At 38.2% G+C, this 16,793-nt stretch overlaps 1 protein-coding gene across 1 annotated transcript in view; it reads left to right on the forward strand.

Moving 5' to 3' along the window:
• Positions 1–16,793, forward strand: part of LOC105548088 (titin) — a 222,251-nt gene that overhangs the window by 136,464 nt on the left and 68,994 nt on the right. Inside the window, exons 179-205 of the mRNA XM_011991956.1 lie at positions 356–655; positions 759–1,061; positions 1,175–1,537; positions 1,837–2,139; positions 2,273–2,572; positions 2,669–2,965; positions 3,065–3,349; positions 3,436–3,729; positions 5,059–5,358; positions 5,474–5,782; positions 5,871–6,061; positions 6,463–6,892; positions 8,159–8,467; positions 8,619–8,767; positions 8,855–8,887; positions 8,984–9,113; positions 9,207–9,506; positions 9,600–9,917; positions 10,890–11,186; positions 11,295–11,594; positions 11,679–11,993; positions 12,086–12,234; positions 12,677–12,827; positions 12,918–13,199; positions 14,878–15,180; positions 16,035–16,337; positions 16,438–16,719. Of these exons, the coding sequence (XP_011847346.1) occupies positions 356–655; positions 759–1,061; positions 1,175–1,537; positions 1,837–2,139; positions 2,273–2,572; positions 2,669–2,965; positions 3,065–3,349; positions 3,436–3,729; positions 5,059–5,358; positions 5,474–5,782; positions 5,871–6,061; positions 6,463–6,892; positions 8,159–8,467; positions 8,619–8,767; positions 8,855–8,887; positions 8,984–9,113; positions 9,207–9,506; positions 9,600–9,917; positions 10,890–11,186; positions 11,295–11,594; positions 11,679–11,993; positions 12,086–12,234; positions 12,677–12,827; positions 12,918–13,199; positions 14,878–15,180; positions 16,035–16,337; positions 16,438–16,719 (7,296 nt within the window). The remainder of the gene's footprint in view (positions 1–355; positions 656–758; positions 1,062–1,174; positions 1,538–1,836; positions 2,140–2,272; positions 2,573–2,668; positions 2,966–3,064; positions 3,350–3,435; positions 3,730–5,058; positions 5,359–5,473; positions 5,783–5,870; positions 6,062–6,462; positions 6,893–8,158; positions 8,468–8,618; positions 8,768–8,854; positions 8,888–8,983; positions 9,114–9,206; positions 9,507–9,599; positions 9,918–10,889; positions 11,187–11,294; positions 11,595–11,678; positions 11,994–12,085; positions 12,235–12,676; positions 12,828–12,917; positions 13,200–14,877; positions 15,181–16,034; positions 16,338–16,437; positions 16,720–16,793) is intronic.

The following is a 16,793-nucleotide window of genomic DNA, read 5'->3' on the forward strand; positions in this document are numbered from 1 at the left end:
ATTAGCATACCCAAAGAATATTTAAATGACCACAATTTTTTAACTGTACAGCTTCACATTTTCCCATAGTGTTCTCAACCAGGGATAGTAACATTTTCTGCATTCCCCCCGGCTCTGCAAATAATGTCTGGATATTTGTGGGGCCATTTTTCCGTGGCACACAGACTTGGGGTAGATACCACTGACATTTAGTAGTTGGGAGCCAAGGGTGCTAAATGCTCTGCAGTGTGAATGCCACTCCAGCACATCAAAGATTATCCTACCCAAAATACAGATAGCCCCACTTAGAGACAAGTGCATTATTAAAATGCTGATTTTTCAGGATTACTAGAATAATTATCCATTTCTGTAATAGGCCTACCTGGACCATGCAAAGATATTAAAGCAAGTGACATTACCAAGAGTTCTTGTAAGTTAACCTGGGAACCTCCAGAATTTGATGGTGGAACCCCAATTCTTCATTACGTCCTGGAGCGCAGAGAAGCTGGGAGAAGAACATATATACCAGTCATGTCTGGTGAGAATAAACTGTCGTGGACTGTGAAGGATCTCATACCAAATGGTGAATACTTCTTCCGTGTTAAAGCAGTCAACAAGATTGGTGGAGGAGAATATATTGAACTGAAAAATCCAGTCATTGCCCAAGATCCAAAGCGTAAGTCTGGGCATAGATGTACTATGGCTAAGAACTAATAAACCATAGTTTTGTTTTAAGAAGGTGGTTTTCCTGATACTAACTTTTTTTTCTTATTCTTCAGAACCCCCTGATCCACCTGTAGATGTAGAGGTTCATAATCCTACAGCAGAGGCAATGACTATTACATGGAAGCCACCTTTGTATGACGGAGGAAGCAAGATAATGGGCTACATCATAGAGAAGATTGCTAAGGGTGAAGAAAGGTGGAAGAGATGCAATGAACACCTGGTACCAATCCTGACCTATACAGCAAAAGGACTTGAACAGGGGAAAGAGTATCAATTCCGTGTGCGAGCAGAGAACGCCGCGGGTATTAGTGAACCTTCTCGGGCTACTCCTCCAACCAAAGCTGTAGATCCCATTGGTAAGTTTTGTTTAATGGAGTTACCACTTTCCCATTTTGAAATAAATGAAAATAATGTTTTGTCAGTTGTTTTCATCAGAACTGAAAACATTTATTGGTTATGATCATTATAGATGCCCCCAAAGTCATTCTGAGAACAAGCCTAGAAGTGAAACGAGGTGATGAAATAGCACTTGATGCAAGTATTTCTGGATCACCTTACCCAACTATTACATGGATAAAGGATGAGAATGCTATTGTACCAGAGGAAATTAAGAAGCGTGCAGCACCCTTGGTTAGAAGAAGGAAGGGTGAAGTTCAAGAAGAAGAACCATTTGTCCTGCCTCTGACACAGCGCTTGAGTATTGACAACAGCAAAAAGGGAGAATCTCAGCTACGCGTCCGAGATTCTCTCCGACCTGACCATGGTCTGTATATGATCAAAGTTGAAAATGACCACGGTATCGCAAAAGCTCCTTGTACTGTCAGTGTGTTAGGTGAGTCATTAAAACTACACTTTCCAATTGAAAAAGGTTTTAGTAAAACATAAAAATAAAAAGTTTGGGGGAGAGTTAAAAGAAATGGGACATAGCTTCAGCAAGTTATCCTCAGTCATATTTTATCTCCTGGCCATGTAAAAGAAATCGCCTGACCTTGTTATTTATTAGCTAATAGAATACAATGATAGATGTGGGAAAACCAGAAATCATGTCAGAGGAGCATGCTCACATTTACATTTTCCATAGCAACCCTTCCCACACATGTTTTTGATTACTGTTCTCTTTTGAAATATTAGATACACCGGGACCACCAATCAACTTTGTATTTGAAGATATCAGAAAGACCTCAGTCCTTTGTAAATGGGAACCACCCCTTGATGATGGTGGCAGTGAAATCATAAACTACACTTTGGAAAAGAAAGACAAGACAAAACCTGACTCAGAATGGATAGTTGTCACTTCAACACTTAGACATTGCAAATATTCAGTAACAAAACTGATTGAAGGAAAAGAGTACCTCTTCCGTGTAAGAGCTGAAAATAGATTTGGGCCAGGTCCACCATGTGTTTCAAAGCCACTTGTAGCTAAAGATCCATTTGGTAAGTTTCCTTTGGCATCTAAAGTTTGCCTTTTACCATGTACTTTGGTATATAATTACTACAGCTTGTAAAATTGCATTTTATGTCATATTAGGGAATTAATTCAAATGTGTGTGGTTTTTTTTTTAATCAGAACCACCTGATGCACCAGATAAGCCCATTGTGGAAGATGTTACCAGCAACAGTATGCTAGTGAAATGGAATGAACCAAAAGATAACGGAAGCCCCATTTTGGGTTACTGGCTTGAAAAACGTGAGGTTAATAGTACACATTGGTCTCGTGTCAACAAAAGCCTTCTGAATGCCTTGAAAGCCAATGTAGATGGCTTATTAGAAGGACTCACCTATGTCTTCAGAGTATGTGCTGAAAATGCAGCTGGACCTGGAAAGTTCAGTCCACCTTCAGATCCCAAAACAGCACATGATCCAATCTGTAAGTAGTTCCTTAAGAAGAAGGTGGAGTAGAACAAGTTATTGTACATTTTAAAATCATCAGGGAGTTTGATTTTTATATCTTCATTCATTCTAGCTCCGCCTGGGCCACCTATCCCAAGAGTCACTGACACAAGCTCTACGACTATTGAACTAGAATGGGAACCCCCAGCTTTCAATGGTGGTGGGGAAATTATTGGCTATTTTGTTGATAAGCAGTTGGTTGGCACAAATGAATGGTCACGCTGCACAGAGAAGATGATCAAGGTCCGTCAGTACACAGTCAAAGAAATCCGAGAGGGTGCTGATTATAAACTTCGGGTGAGTGCCGTCAATGTCGCAGGGGAAGGACCGCCTGGAGAAACAGAACCTGTTACTGTGGCTGAACCACAAGGTACTTAACATTATTGGAATAAAATTATGGATATTTTCTCTATACAGAACTATTTTTTAATCTTTCATGGGCTAATGTATGACTGTTCTCTTTCAACAGAGCCTCCAACTGTGGAACTGGATGTTTCTGTCAAGGGTGGAATACAAATAATGGCTGGGAAGACTCTTAGAATTCCAGCTGTGGTAACGGGTCGCCCTGTACCTACAAAAGTATGGACCAAAGAAGAAGGGGAGCTGGATAAAGACCGCGTTGTAATAGACAATGTTGGAACCAAATCTGAACTAATTATCAAGGATGCACTGCGAAAAGACCATGGCAGATATGTGATTACAGCTACAAATAGCTGTGGTTCCAAATTTGCAGCAGCCAGGGTAGAAGTTTTTGGTAAGGAATGTTGCATTGATTTTCATAGGATTTTCCCAAATGTTACTATCTTATTACATTGGTTTTTGGCTTTGTTTTGTTTTCAGATGTCCCTGGTCCAGTTCTTGATTTAAAACCTGTTGTAACAAACAGAAAAATGTGTCTACTTAACTGGTCTGATCCAGAAGATGATGGAGGAAGTGAAATAACAGGCTTCATCATTGAAAGAAAAGATGCCAAGATGCATACTTGGAGACAACCAATAGAGACTGAGAGATCTAAATGTGACATCACAGGGCTGCTTGAGGGACAAGAATATAAGTTCCGTGTTATTGCCAAGAACAAGTTTGGCTGTGGCCCTCCTGTTGAAATAGGACCAATTCTTGCAGTTGATCCACTAGGTAAAAGAGAAGGTTTCATTGTGTTTATAGAATAATGTTTTGCTTCTGGTTATATTATTTACTGAGCTTTATGGCTTCAAACTCCCAACAGTCTCAAAATCTATAGCTAAAGAGTAACAAGAGAAGTAAATCAAAAAACTATTAGCAACATTAAAGATATCATATTTGCTATAATTTCAGTGTAATCTGTGACTCTAAGTATATTAATCATGCATGGTTTTTTGTACTGAAAAACTTGGATCTACAGGTTGGATCTACAGGTTATTATTAGCTTAATAATAACCTAGAAGTAGTTTAGACATATTATGTCTCTCCAGTAGAACACATTGGAAGTCGGGTTTTTAAAATTTACTAGCCTAGTAGTGAAAGAGAATTCAATATTCTTCGAAAAGATTAGACAATTGCCTGAGGATAAATGCCTTAGTCTTCCTCTATATTCAAAAAGTCCCCATACTGTTAGAATAGAGAGGCCCAAAACCAGAAACAGCCTCCAAATAATAGAAAACCAACCAGAGGGAATCTCCCAGAAATCAATACGAAACACTAAAATTGCACACACAGTAATGTGCACTGACATCCCATCTAAGAAAGCAAAACCTTTGAGGAAGACCCATTCCTCAAGAGACAGAAGAACTTATTCCTTCACCATCACTCCCTGAAAAAAAAAAATACATCCTATACCACTGCTGCAGCTCATCTATGAATGTCCAATATACCACAGGCTGTGCCAGAGGTGCCAGAACAGAGCTGAGCTTCCACTCCTTCTGGTTGCAATAATAGTGAACAAGTATGGATTGGGTCTAGTTTAACCTCTGAAAGCTTAACTCTTAGTTTGGTCCTTCAGGAAAGAAAACTTCAGCAGCATTACATAAATCCTCTTTGCATCATATTTTGAACCCACATGTGAGGCAACATGGCTCAAAGTATGTTCGTAGACATTCCCACTATCTGTTAATAAAAGAAAAAACACTTTGCTCTCAGCTGCTCATTCAAAGCAAAACTTCACAGACTTACTTTCCTAGTTCATTAGAATTAGAAGCATCCCCAGTTACAAAGGTAAATAATCTAAATGTTAAATATGAAAAAGCATATGTGCCCTTGATTTATTTTTCACTGATAATCTTGATGAAAAGTTGGCTAAGAAAAATTCTGTCTATATGAATGTCTATAATTTTGGCAACTGACAAGTTTTAGGAATGACTTTAAATAAGGATGTAAGGTTATGCCAAACAGAAGGCTATTTTTTACATAATTAAGTTGAAGTGAAATATTATTTCTTATATGAATATTTATCTCATGCTAATCATTTTCACTTGCCTCTGGCGAAAGGTCCTCCAACATCTCCAGAGAGGCTGACATACACTGAAAGGACAAAGTCCACTATCACCCTTGACTGGAAAGAGCCCCGCAGTAATGGTGGCAGTCCCATCCAAGGATATATCATTGAAAAACGGCGTCACGACAAACCTGACTTTGAAAGAGTTAACAAGCAACTCTGCCCAACTACATCTCTTCTGGTTGAAAATCTTGATGAACACCAAATGTATGAGTTCCGTGTCAAAGCTGTCAATGAAATTGGTGAAAGTGAACCATCCCTGCCTCTTAATGTAGTCATACAAGATGATGAAGGTGCGAAATCTGAATATAATAATTTTAATGCATTTTACAGTGTGCCTTTATCCCATAAGTTGAAAAAATGTCCTTATGACTTTGCTACTTTTTTTTCTTTCTCTTCTCTTTGCAGTGCCTCCAACTATTAAGTTGCGTCTGAGTGTTCGAGGAGACACTATCAAAGTTAAGGCAGGAGAGCCTGTCCACATCCCTGCAGATGTGACAGGCCTTCCAATGCCTAAGATTGAATGGTCCAAAAATGAAACCGTAATTGAAAAACCCACTGAGGCACTTCAGATAACCAAGGAAGAGGTATCCCGAAGTGAGGCAAAAACTGAGCTTAGCATTCCCAAAGCGGTCCGGGAAGACAAAGGCACTTACACAGTTACTGCTTCCAATCGCCTTGGCTCAGTGTTCCGAAATGTTCACGTTGAAGTATATGGTAGGTGACTTGCTTTCTTACATCAAGAAGGCATCCAGTGTCTGTTTAAGAATTGCCTTCTCAATATTCTCTGTTGATTCCTTTCCAGACCGCCCATCCCCACCAAGAAACCTTGCTGTTACTGACATTAAAGCTGAATCTTGCTACTTGACATGGGATGCCCCTCTTGATAATGGTGGCAGTGAAATCACCCATTATGTTATTGACAAACGTGATGCAAGTAGGAAGAAAACAGAATGGGAGGAAGTCACCAACACTGCTGTAGAGAAAAGATATGGGGTAAACTCTTCTAAATATTTTCTTAAACACATTAAAAGTACATTACTCTGGTTTGACACCATTTTAGTATAACCTTGGAATTTGATAATTAAACTCAAAACCACACACAATAAGCTGCTATTTTGTTATTGTAGTGTTTAGCCCCATACACATAAGGCTCCTTAGTAAATAGCGTTTGATACACAGATACTCTTTTAATTGAGATCCACTATCAGGTACAATACATCTACATATTTTTATTTTTAAAAAGCTTTCTCCTTTTCTCTGTCTTCCCATGTTTTGAGTCTATATATTTATTTCTTCTTATAGTCATCCCTCCCAAAATAAGCTGAATTTTTAAATGAGTGAAAATCAACATAAGTATATTCTCTTCAATAAATTTCTATTTTTCTAATTTCTAGATCTGGAAACTTATCCCCAATGGTCAGTATGAGTTCCGAGTCAGGGCAGTGAATAAATATGGAATCAGTGATGAGTGCAAATCAGATAAAGTAGTCATTCAAGATCCTTATCGCCTTCCTGGACCTCCAGGAAAACCGAAAGTTTTGGCACGCACCAAGGGATCAATGCTAGTGAGCTGGACTCCTCCTTTGGACAATGGTGGCTCTCCAATTACTGGCTACTGGCTGGAGAAAAGAGAAGAGGGAAGTCCTTACTGGTCACGTGTTAGCCGAGCACCAGTAACCAAAGTGGGATTGAAAGGCGTGGAATTTAATGTTCCTCGTTTGATTGAAGGCGTTAAATACCAGTTCAGAGCCATGGCAATAAATGCTGCAGGAATTGGTCCTCCCAGTGAACCATCAGATCCAGAGGTTGCAGGAGATCCCATATGTAAGTATGCTTCCATTTCTAGGGACTAATTTCTAAAGCACAAAGTCACTAAATGGGTAATTCTGCTCTTAAATTTCTTATATTTTTCTATGCCAAATTATTTTATTAAAATAAAAAAGGTTCATATTCACATAGACTATCAGAAGTATATATGTATACATACAGGCATACATATATACATACACACATACATAAAATCATACAGTTTGTAAACTCTTGGATTAAACAAAATATTTTATGAGGAATCACCATAATAAAGATCTGGACTATAAACTGCTATCTCTTCTGATACTTTAAATAAGTTTCTAGCTCATTAGATACTGGGGAAATCATCTCTCCCACCAAACAGTCTGACCTTCCAGTAGGAATTCAACAAAAAGCAAAGTGTTGTTAGCTTTTCAATAATATTATTGAACAAAGATTTAGGATTCTCAGGCGTAGTCTGTGAGGTCAAATAAGAGAGGAACATTCTTCTGAAAGATCTATGAGCAGATTAGTTCAAAAATTAAAAAATACTGTGGCCTAATAATTCATCCTATTTGCTATATATCTGATTAGATTCTCTATAGAAGAAAAATTCAATTATTTGTTAAAAAGAAAATTTTAAATACTCAAGTGCTATGTGGAGCATATATACATATATAAGAAGATAGTTATTCATTCATTTGCAAACTAGTACTGAACATGTGTTTTGTGCAAGGATCCATATTAACCACTGGAGGGGGAAAAGTTAAGATTAAAAAGACAAGTGGAGTAAGATAATTTCTGTAATTGTAAAGCACTTTCAGAAAGGTAAAGGATTGTTATGGGATTATTGTAGACACTGATCCTGTCCCTAAAGGGCATTAAGATTAGTTTGTGTTCACAGGTTTGCTAGCTATTGATGGAATCATTTTAAAATTTTCATATTGTGCCAAATTAAATTTAAATCATGTTTTCAGTAAAGGCTATTGTAGAATTTCTTCAAAGGGATCTCAAAAGTAAAGTAGTTTTTCACCAATCATGTGTAAATAGAATGTAAATCTAACAAGATAGTAAGTAGTCTTTCTATTCCCAGTTAGTTTTTCTCTGTTTTTTCATTAACACTAAAGGAAAATAGACCATTTCCTTTATTTCTCTTCTCTAGAAGTCAACTGTGTTTCCTTTTAGCATTTCTATTTTAATATTTTAATAGATTAAAAATAATATATGATCATGTGTAGTAAAAGATTCTAGCACTTCATCAGTTTTAAAATCTGATGAAGCTTTTTTTTCTTTTGTTATTAGTTCCACCAGGGCCACCTTCTTGCCCAGAAGTAAAAGATAAAACAAAGTCAAGCATCTCACTAGGATGGAAACCTCCAGCCAAAGATGGTGGCAGCCCAATCAAAGGATACATTGTAGAAATGCAAGAAGAAGGTACTACTGACTGGAAAAGAGTAAATGAACCAGACAAACTTATAACTACCTGTGAATGTGTGGTGCCTAATCTGAAAGAGCTCAGGAAGTACAGATTCAGAGTGAAAGCTGTCAATGAAGCTGGTGAATCTGAACCAAGTGATACAACCGGGGAGATCCCTGCCACTGATATTCAAGGTACTAGTACTTACTCAGTTTATGTATTCCTCTTTGGATCTCATTATAAAATTGATTAATTTACTTTTCAATTACTCTTCAATTGAAGATATTTCAATTACTTTTTGACAAATATGAGTTAAATCCTGTTAAATTGTATGTGGTATTACAGAGGAACCAGAAGTTTTCATTGACATTGGAGCACAGGACTGTCTGGTTTGTAAAGCTGGCTCACAGATTAGGATTCCTGCTGTCATCAAGGGACGCCCAACACCAAAATCATCTTGGGAATTTGATGGAAAGGCGAAGAAAGCAATGAAGGTAAGAAAATAACCATTCTCCTCTTTTTTCCACTGAATCACTATGAGGAGTATTTATATTACAACTGACTGTCTCCTTTTCTAATAGGATGGAGTTCATGACATACCCGAAGATTCACAGGTAAAAAAAAATAATAATTAAAATAATTCAAAATATGGTTGACTTCAATACTACTATGATTTCATTCAATGTATGACTACTATTTTCTTTGTACAGCTCGAGACTGCTGAAAACTCCTCAGTAATTATTATTCCGGAGTGTAAACGATCTCATACAGGCAAATACAGCATCACAGCCAAGAATAAAGCAGGACAAAAGACTGCAAATTGCAGAGTTAAAGTCATGGGTAAGAAAGACTTTGAAAGTTGCAAAAGAATAAAAACAAATCATGTTTAAGCATTTAAGGAACCTTGCTTATATTGTGACTTACATCCAACAGATGTACCAGGCCCACCCAAAGATCTGAAAGTCAGTGATATCACAAGGGGTAGTTGCAGACTTTCATGGAAGATGCCAGATGACGATGGAGGAGACAGGATCAAAGGCTATGTTATCGAGAAGAGAACTATTGATGGAAAAGCCTGGACCAAAGTCAATCCAGACTGTGGAAGCACCACATTTGTAGTGCCTGATCTCCTCTCTGAACAGCAATATTTCTTCCGTGTGCGAGCAGAAAACCGTTTTGGTGTTGGCCCACCTGTGGAAACCATTCAGAGGACCACTGCCAGAGATCCGATATGTAAGCTTTAAAATCTAAATTTAAAATATCTTCTCAAAATTGAAGTATATTATTATAAACAATGCTTAATACTTCCTTTAACTATTTTTAAAGATCCTCCTGATCCTCCTATTAAACTCAAAATTGGCCTCATCACAAAGAACACAGTGCATCTGTCATGGAAACCCCCAAAGAATGATGGGGGCTCCCCTGTTACCCACTATATTGTTGAGTGCCTTGCATGGGACCCTACTGGAACAAAGAAAGAAGCCTGGAGGCAGTGCAATAAGCGTGATGTGGAAGAACTGCAATTTACTGTTGAAGACCTAGTAGAGGGTGGGCAATATGAATTCCGAGTCAAAGCTGTCAATGCTGCAGGAGTCAGCAAGCCTTCAGCCACTGTTGGCCCCGTGACTGTCAAAGACCAGACATGTAAGTACCAATGTACTGACAAAGAATGTCCTCCTTACGACTGCCTTCCTAGGTGTTCAATAATAGTTCAAAATTAAAAGAGATATATCTGTACCTTAGAAAGCCACCATGGCTTGAATGTAGACATGGGCATATTATTCAATTACTCATTCCCTCAATTTCCACAGAATTTTCACATTCCCTTACCTGTTAACTTTTCTCTATTCAAAGGAGATGATGTCTATAATTTCCTCGCTGTAATTTTCTCGATGGCAGGCTGTTTTACTTATCAGAGGTTAAAGCAATTTCTCTGCATGCTCCTCAAAAGGGACAGAAAGTAACTAGTCATTTGCTTAGCAACTGCTGAGACCCATTTATCTTCACAATCAAGTTTCTATTTCTCTATATGAGAAAAGATATATCCATTTTAATGAAGTATATATAATATATATGGTAATAATTCTTCCTCTGATAATTACCATCACTACTGTTGTGTATCTGTTTATTCTCTCATCTAAGTGTAAAGAAACTGTAGTTGCTACCCTCTTTGAATATTTCTGTCCTAAATTTGAGCAAAATGGAAAATTCCTTCCCTTTTATTAACAGTTATATTTCTTAAAAGGGGAATTCACCTTCTTATGTATCCCTTCATAATTCTGCATAAACATTAGAGAGTGTCCCATGATACTCTCCTACTACAATCTCCTCTCTTCCCTTTTGTCAGGATATGAGAATATAATAATATGCATCATTTCATGCATAATGATGCCAAATAAAGAGAGGCAAGCCCTGATATACAGCCACATGTAGCTCCCTGTGTACCTGCTCCCCAAACCAGTGTAATAGTGTTAGAGACAGAACCGTTCTTTACATTGGGCTGAGCTACAAAGTCTGACTACGGTGGATTCAAACAGCTTTATAGTCACTGTGAATTCTACTTTCTATCCCTCAATGCTTTTTGCTCGTAATGACAACTTTTTTTCAATAATCTAGGCCCACCATCAATTGATCTAACAGAATTCATGGAGGTTGAAGAAGGAACTGATGTTAACATTGTGGCCAAAATTAAAGGTGTGCCATTCCCAACACTAACCTGGTTTAAAGCTCCTCCAAAGAAGCCTGATAACAAAGAACCTGTTCTCTATGACACCCATGTCAACAAACTGGTGGTGGATGATACTTGCACTTTAGTTATTCCACAGTCTCGCAGGAGTGACACTGGCTTATATACCATCACAGCTGTAAATAATCTGGGAACAGCATCAAAGGAGATGAGACTGAATGTCCTGGGTAAAGATTGCATGGTTTGGTTAAAACTACTTGTTTTTCTGTTCATAAATAACATTTGGCTTTAAAATCATCTGACTGATAAAGGGTTCCTTCTTTAAACCATTTTAGGTCGTCCTGGCCCCCCAGTGGGACCCATAAAATTTGAATCTGTTTCAGCAGAGCAAATGACACTGTCTTGGCTTCCACCTAAAGATGATGGTGGGTCTAAGATTACAAACTATGTAATTGAGAAAAGAGAAGCTAACAGGAAGACATGGGTCCGTGTCTCCAGTGAACCTAAAGAGTGCACGTACACGATTCCCAAATTGCTAGAAGGCCATGAATACGTATTCCGAATCATGGCCCAGAATAAATATGGCATTGGAGAACCTCTTGACAGTGAACCTGAAACAGCAAGAAACCTCTTCTGTAAGTAGGACAACATTTTCACAAACAAAGTCATTTTTACTTTTTCAAAAAAATTTCTTATAATCAATATGATCTTTTTCACAGCTGTCCCTGGAGCACCAGATAAACCAACAGTTAGCAGCGTGACTCGTAACTCCATGACCGTCAACTGGGAAGAGCCAGAATATGATGGAGGCTCTCCCGTGACAGGGTACTGGCTGGAAATGAAAGACACTACTTCAAAGAGATGGAAGAGAGTTAACCGAGATCCTATCAAAGCCATGACTCTGGGTGTTTCTTATAAAGTGACTGGTCTTATTGAAGGTTCTGACTATCAATTCCGGGTATATGCAATCAATGCTGCTGGTGTGGGTCCAGCAAGTCTGCCATCAGACCCAGTGACTGCTAGAGATCCAATTGGTAAGCCTTGAAACCATTCCTTTTTTTAAATCTTATTTTCCAAAAGTGCCTTGGGAAAGTCAAGAATACTAATGTATACTGGCTCTTTCCAGCTCCTCCTGGTCCTCCATTTCCCAAAGTGACAGATTGGACTAAATCATCTGCAGATCTGGAGTGGTCTCCCCCACTAAAAGATGGTGGATCCAAAGTAACTGGATACATCGTTGAATATAAAGAAGAAGGAAAAGAAGAATGGGAAAAGGTAGGAAAACTTGGCACTAAGGAAATGCACTATGAATAAACTAAAAATGTCTTAGTTATTCTCAATCCCATTAACTTCTGTCTGTGTTTTTTGGATTAAGAAATCAGGAAAATAGCAAAATTTTAACTCAAATTCCAAACGTCTGTTAATGTCAGAAATCTAATCAAAAGTTAAGTCATGATATTACTAATCTTTTGGTTATAAATCCTGGAATGTGGAATAAATAAAGATTTAATTGTTTGACAATAATTTTAAAGCATAACTCCTGCCAAGTTATTCCATTCAGTGTTGCCTGTAGTATCTGATCCCTGAAACCTAAACCAGCAACAATTTTCCCAGAGTAAACAGTTAAATAGGCTGCTGGTGATGCTTTAGGAAGTCATTAAAGCAAGATGCTACAGATGACTATTCTAATTTTGAAATGTTTATGATTTCTCCCCAGGGTAAAGATAAAGAAGTGAGAGGAACAAAGCTTGTTGTGACAGGATTAAAGGAAGGAGCATTCTACAAATTTAGAGTTAGAGCAGTCAACATTGCTGGCATTGGAGAACCTGGAGAGGTCACAGATGTCATTGAAATGAAAGACAGACTTGGTAATTATCAATCCTTCTTTTATGCCATCAGTATTTATGTTTCAGATTGAAGGGGGAAAAATCACATTTGTAATTTTCAATTGCTTCCAGTTTTACCTGACCTTCAGCTAGATGCCAGTGTCAGAGATAGAATTGTCGTCCATGCTGGAGGAGTGATCCGAATCATTGCCTATGTGTCTGGAAAGCCTCCTCCAACCGTCACCTGGAACATGAATGAAAGAGCCTTACCTCAAGAAGCCACCATTGAGACCACAGCTATTAGCTCATCCATGGTCATCAAGAACTGCCAGAGGAGTCATCAAGGCGTCTATTCTCTTCTTGCCAAAAATGAAGCCGGAGAAAGAAAGAAGACAATTATTGTTGATGTATTAGGTAAATACTTTCAGTTTGTCTGTGCAACTTTTTAAACCAACATTCTTATTATATTTACACAAGGCTACACTGTGTGCTATGTAACAAACATTTTGGAAAATAAGAAAAATCACCCATAATCACGTTGAACATTATTAGAATTTCTAAAAATTTCCTCCTTTTTTATTATATGCATATTCTGTTTGGTGGGTCTAAGATTACAAACTATATAATTGAGAAAACAGATGCTAACAAGAAGACATACATCCATGTCTCCAGTGAACCTAAAGAGTGCATGTACACAATTCCCAAATTGCTAGAAGGCCATGAATATGTATTCTGAATCATGGCCCAGAATAAATATGACTTTTTTATAGAACTTGCCCCTATACTGTCTATTATGTTGTTATACAGTTTTCATAGAAGCAACTTTCCTTCAAGTGTACATGAATGTTTAACAATTTGCCAGTGCTGACTATTTCACATCATGAGACTCTATCCCTATCACAAAATTATCATAATAATGCAAAAACTTCTTTGAAGGGTTTCAGTATTCTAATTGGAGAGAGGCATCATAGTTGGTTATCAATATTGCATTTCTAGTCATTGAATATAGAGTTGAACTCTATGAGGCTTTTTCATGCCTCTCATTGGAGGCTTTAGTCCAGTGATTTGCTCAGAACTTGAAGCCTTTCCACTCAGAGCTCTTTCTAAGCATGTCTCTAGGCACAACAATACTCCAGTCACAGTTTTTATGTGAAATTTGCCAGTTCTATGTTGAATATAATTAATATAAGAATGTCATAAGGAAAAATATTTCATTAACCTATAATCCCACAAACTTTCAGGTTAGTTTCAAGCACCTAAAGCTCTTTTGCCTAATGGCTACTACTCTAATTTGAAAACTGGTACATTTCCATGTTAATTATTTGCAACCTCCTCAAAGTCATTCTGAAATTTGGGGCCTCCTATGCTGCTCGTTGATCCACTGATCATCCAGAAAGAATCCATCTCTCCCTCCTTTTCCCCTGGAGAGGAAACTGGACATAGAAACTGACTATGCCACTCTTACCCACCTCCTGTATCCCTCTGCATGTTTGCCTCCCAGCTCCCTCCTGTCCAACTCACGAATTGCTTTTAAAAAGCATTTTTATTTTCCCTTCAGCCTCCACTAAAAGCATGGTAACCAATAACTGTTGCAAAACTACTTCATTAACAAATGTGGGGCTTGATGCTATGACTCACACCTGTAATCCCCTGACTTTTGGAGGCCGAGGCAGGTGGCTCACTTGAAGTCAGGAGTTCGAGACTGGCCTGGCCAACATGGTGAAACCCTGTTTCTACTAAAAATGCAAAAATTATCCAGGTATGGTGGCACGCGCCTATAGTCCCAGCTGCTTGTGAGGCTGAGGCAGGAGAATTGCTTGAACCTAGGAAGCGGAGGTTGCAGTGAGCTTAGATTGCGCCACTGCACTCCAGCCTGGGTGACAGAGCGAGATTCCATCTCAAAAAAAAAAAAAGTGGTTGACTGTTTTTGTATTGACTAGATAGCAGGAGGAGGAGGAAAAACTAACTCAATTAGTGGACACAAAACCTTACTTTCTTCATAACAACATTTTGTCCCCTTTAAAAAAAAAAATGTTGAGCATTATCTTTCATTGAAGGCAAACAGCTTGAAATATTTTCTTCTTATTTCCAGATGTTCCGGGTCCTGTTGGAACACCATTCCTAGCTCACAACCTAACCAACGAGTCCTGCAAACTGACATGGTTTTCTCCAGAAGATGATGGAGGCTCTCCAATCACCAATTATGTCATTGAAAAGCGTGAATCTGACCGCAGAGCATGGACCCCAGTGACATATACAGTTACCCGACAAAATGCTACTGTCCAGGGTCTCATTCAAGGAAAAGCCTACTTTTTCCGAATCGCGGCTGAAAATAGTATTGGCATGGGTCCATTTGTGGAGACATCAGAGGCACTTGTTATCAGAGAGCCAATAAGTAAGTAAAATTAAAAACAACTTTATGCTTAATCACTTCTTTACTCATTTAGTACAAGACGATGGTGAAAAAATATGTGTATAAATGCCATACATTTCATTCATTTGACAAGCAGTTATTACACAACTACTCAGTATCTGATTTGGTAGTACTTGGACAGTGATTGTGAAAGAGATTTTACAAATACGTATAATTCATCAAATTTCTTTTTTTTTTTTTCTTGGTTTTGTTTTGACACATAGTCTTACTCTGTTACCAAGGCTGGAGTGTAGTGTCATGATCTTGGCTCACTGCAACCTCCACCTCCGAGGTTCAAGTGATTCTTGTGTCTCAGTCTCCCAAGGAGCTGGGATTACAGACATGCACCACTATGCCCAGCTAATTTTTGCATTTTTAGTAGAGACACGGTTTTGCCATGTTAGCCAGGCTGGTCTCAAACTCCTGACCCCAAGTGATCCACCTGCCTCGGCCTCCGAAAGTGCTGGCATTACTACGCCTGGCCCATTTATCAAATTTCTTCCATCTATACCTCACAGATTTTTTCAAATTCCCACTTAATGGCATTAATAGAAACTGAATTATTTTCCTACATCTAAAACTACCAACTCTGAAGATCTTTCTTAAATTATTTTTCCTCAGCAAACCTCATTTCCTCATCTGTCAAGTGAAGAAATTCTATTGTATTTGGTCCTTTTTAACTCTAATAGTTTTCGGATGAGACCTCTTTTGCTATTTATGGGAGCAGAGAGTTTAATGTTTAAACACAATCCTCAGAAAAGGAATATTCACTACATCCTACTACATTCTTAATGTGACACTTTTTTCTACCACAATTCCTATACTTATATTCACAGCTGTACCAGAACGTCCTGAAGACCTGGAAGTCAAAGAAGTTACTAAAAGTACTGTAACTTTGACTTGGAATCCTCCTAAGTATGATGGCGGGTCAGAAATTATTAACTATGTCCTAGAAAGTCGGCTCATTGGAACTGAGAAGTTCCACAAAGTTACAAATGACAACTTGCTTAGCAGAAAATACACTGTTAAAGACTTAAAAGAAGGTGATACCTATGAGTACCGTGTCAGTGCTGTCAACATTGTTGGACAAGGCAAACCATCATTTTGCACCAAGCCAATTACTTGCAAGGATGAGCTGGGTATGTGTCTACTACAATTTATACTTCAGAAATTTGCACATTTGTAGTTCGTAATAAGACATCAGTAAAAATGACTTGCCTTTATAATTGTAAATTTTAGCACCCCCAACACTTCACCTCGACTTCAGAGATAAGCTCACGATTAGAGTTGGTGAAGCTTTTGCCCTCACTGGCCGTTACTCAGGCAAACCAAAGCCTAAGGTTTCCTGGTTCAAAGATGAAGCTGATGTGCTGGAAGATGATCGCACTCACATAAAGACTACACCAACAACACTTGCTTTAGAGAAGATCAAGGCCAAACGTTCAGATTCCGGCAAATACTGTGTGGTTGTGGAGAATAGTACAGGCTCTAGGAAAGGTTTCTGTCAAGTTAATGTTGTTGGTAAGTCTTATTTAGTGGAAAGAATAGATCTTCTGTTTTTTCAAAAGCAGAAATGGAAATAACATTTTGTGCCA

This window comes from Mandrillus leucophaeus, unplaced genomic scaffold, assembly GCF_000951045.1.
Source record: "Mandrillus leucophaeus isolate KB7577 unplaced genomic scaffold, Mleu.le_1.0 Scaffold40, whole genome shotgun sequence".
Lineage (NCBI taxonomy): Eukaryota > Metazoa > Chordata > Mammalia > Primates > Cercopithecidae > Mandrillus > Mandrillus leucophaeus.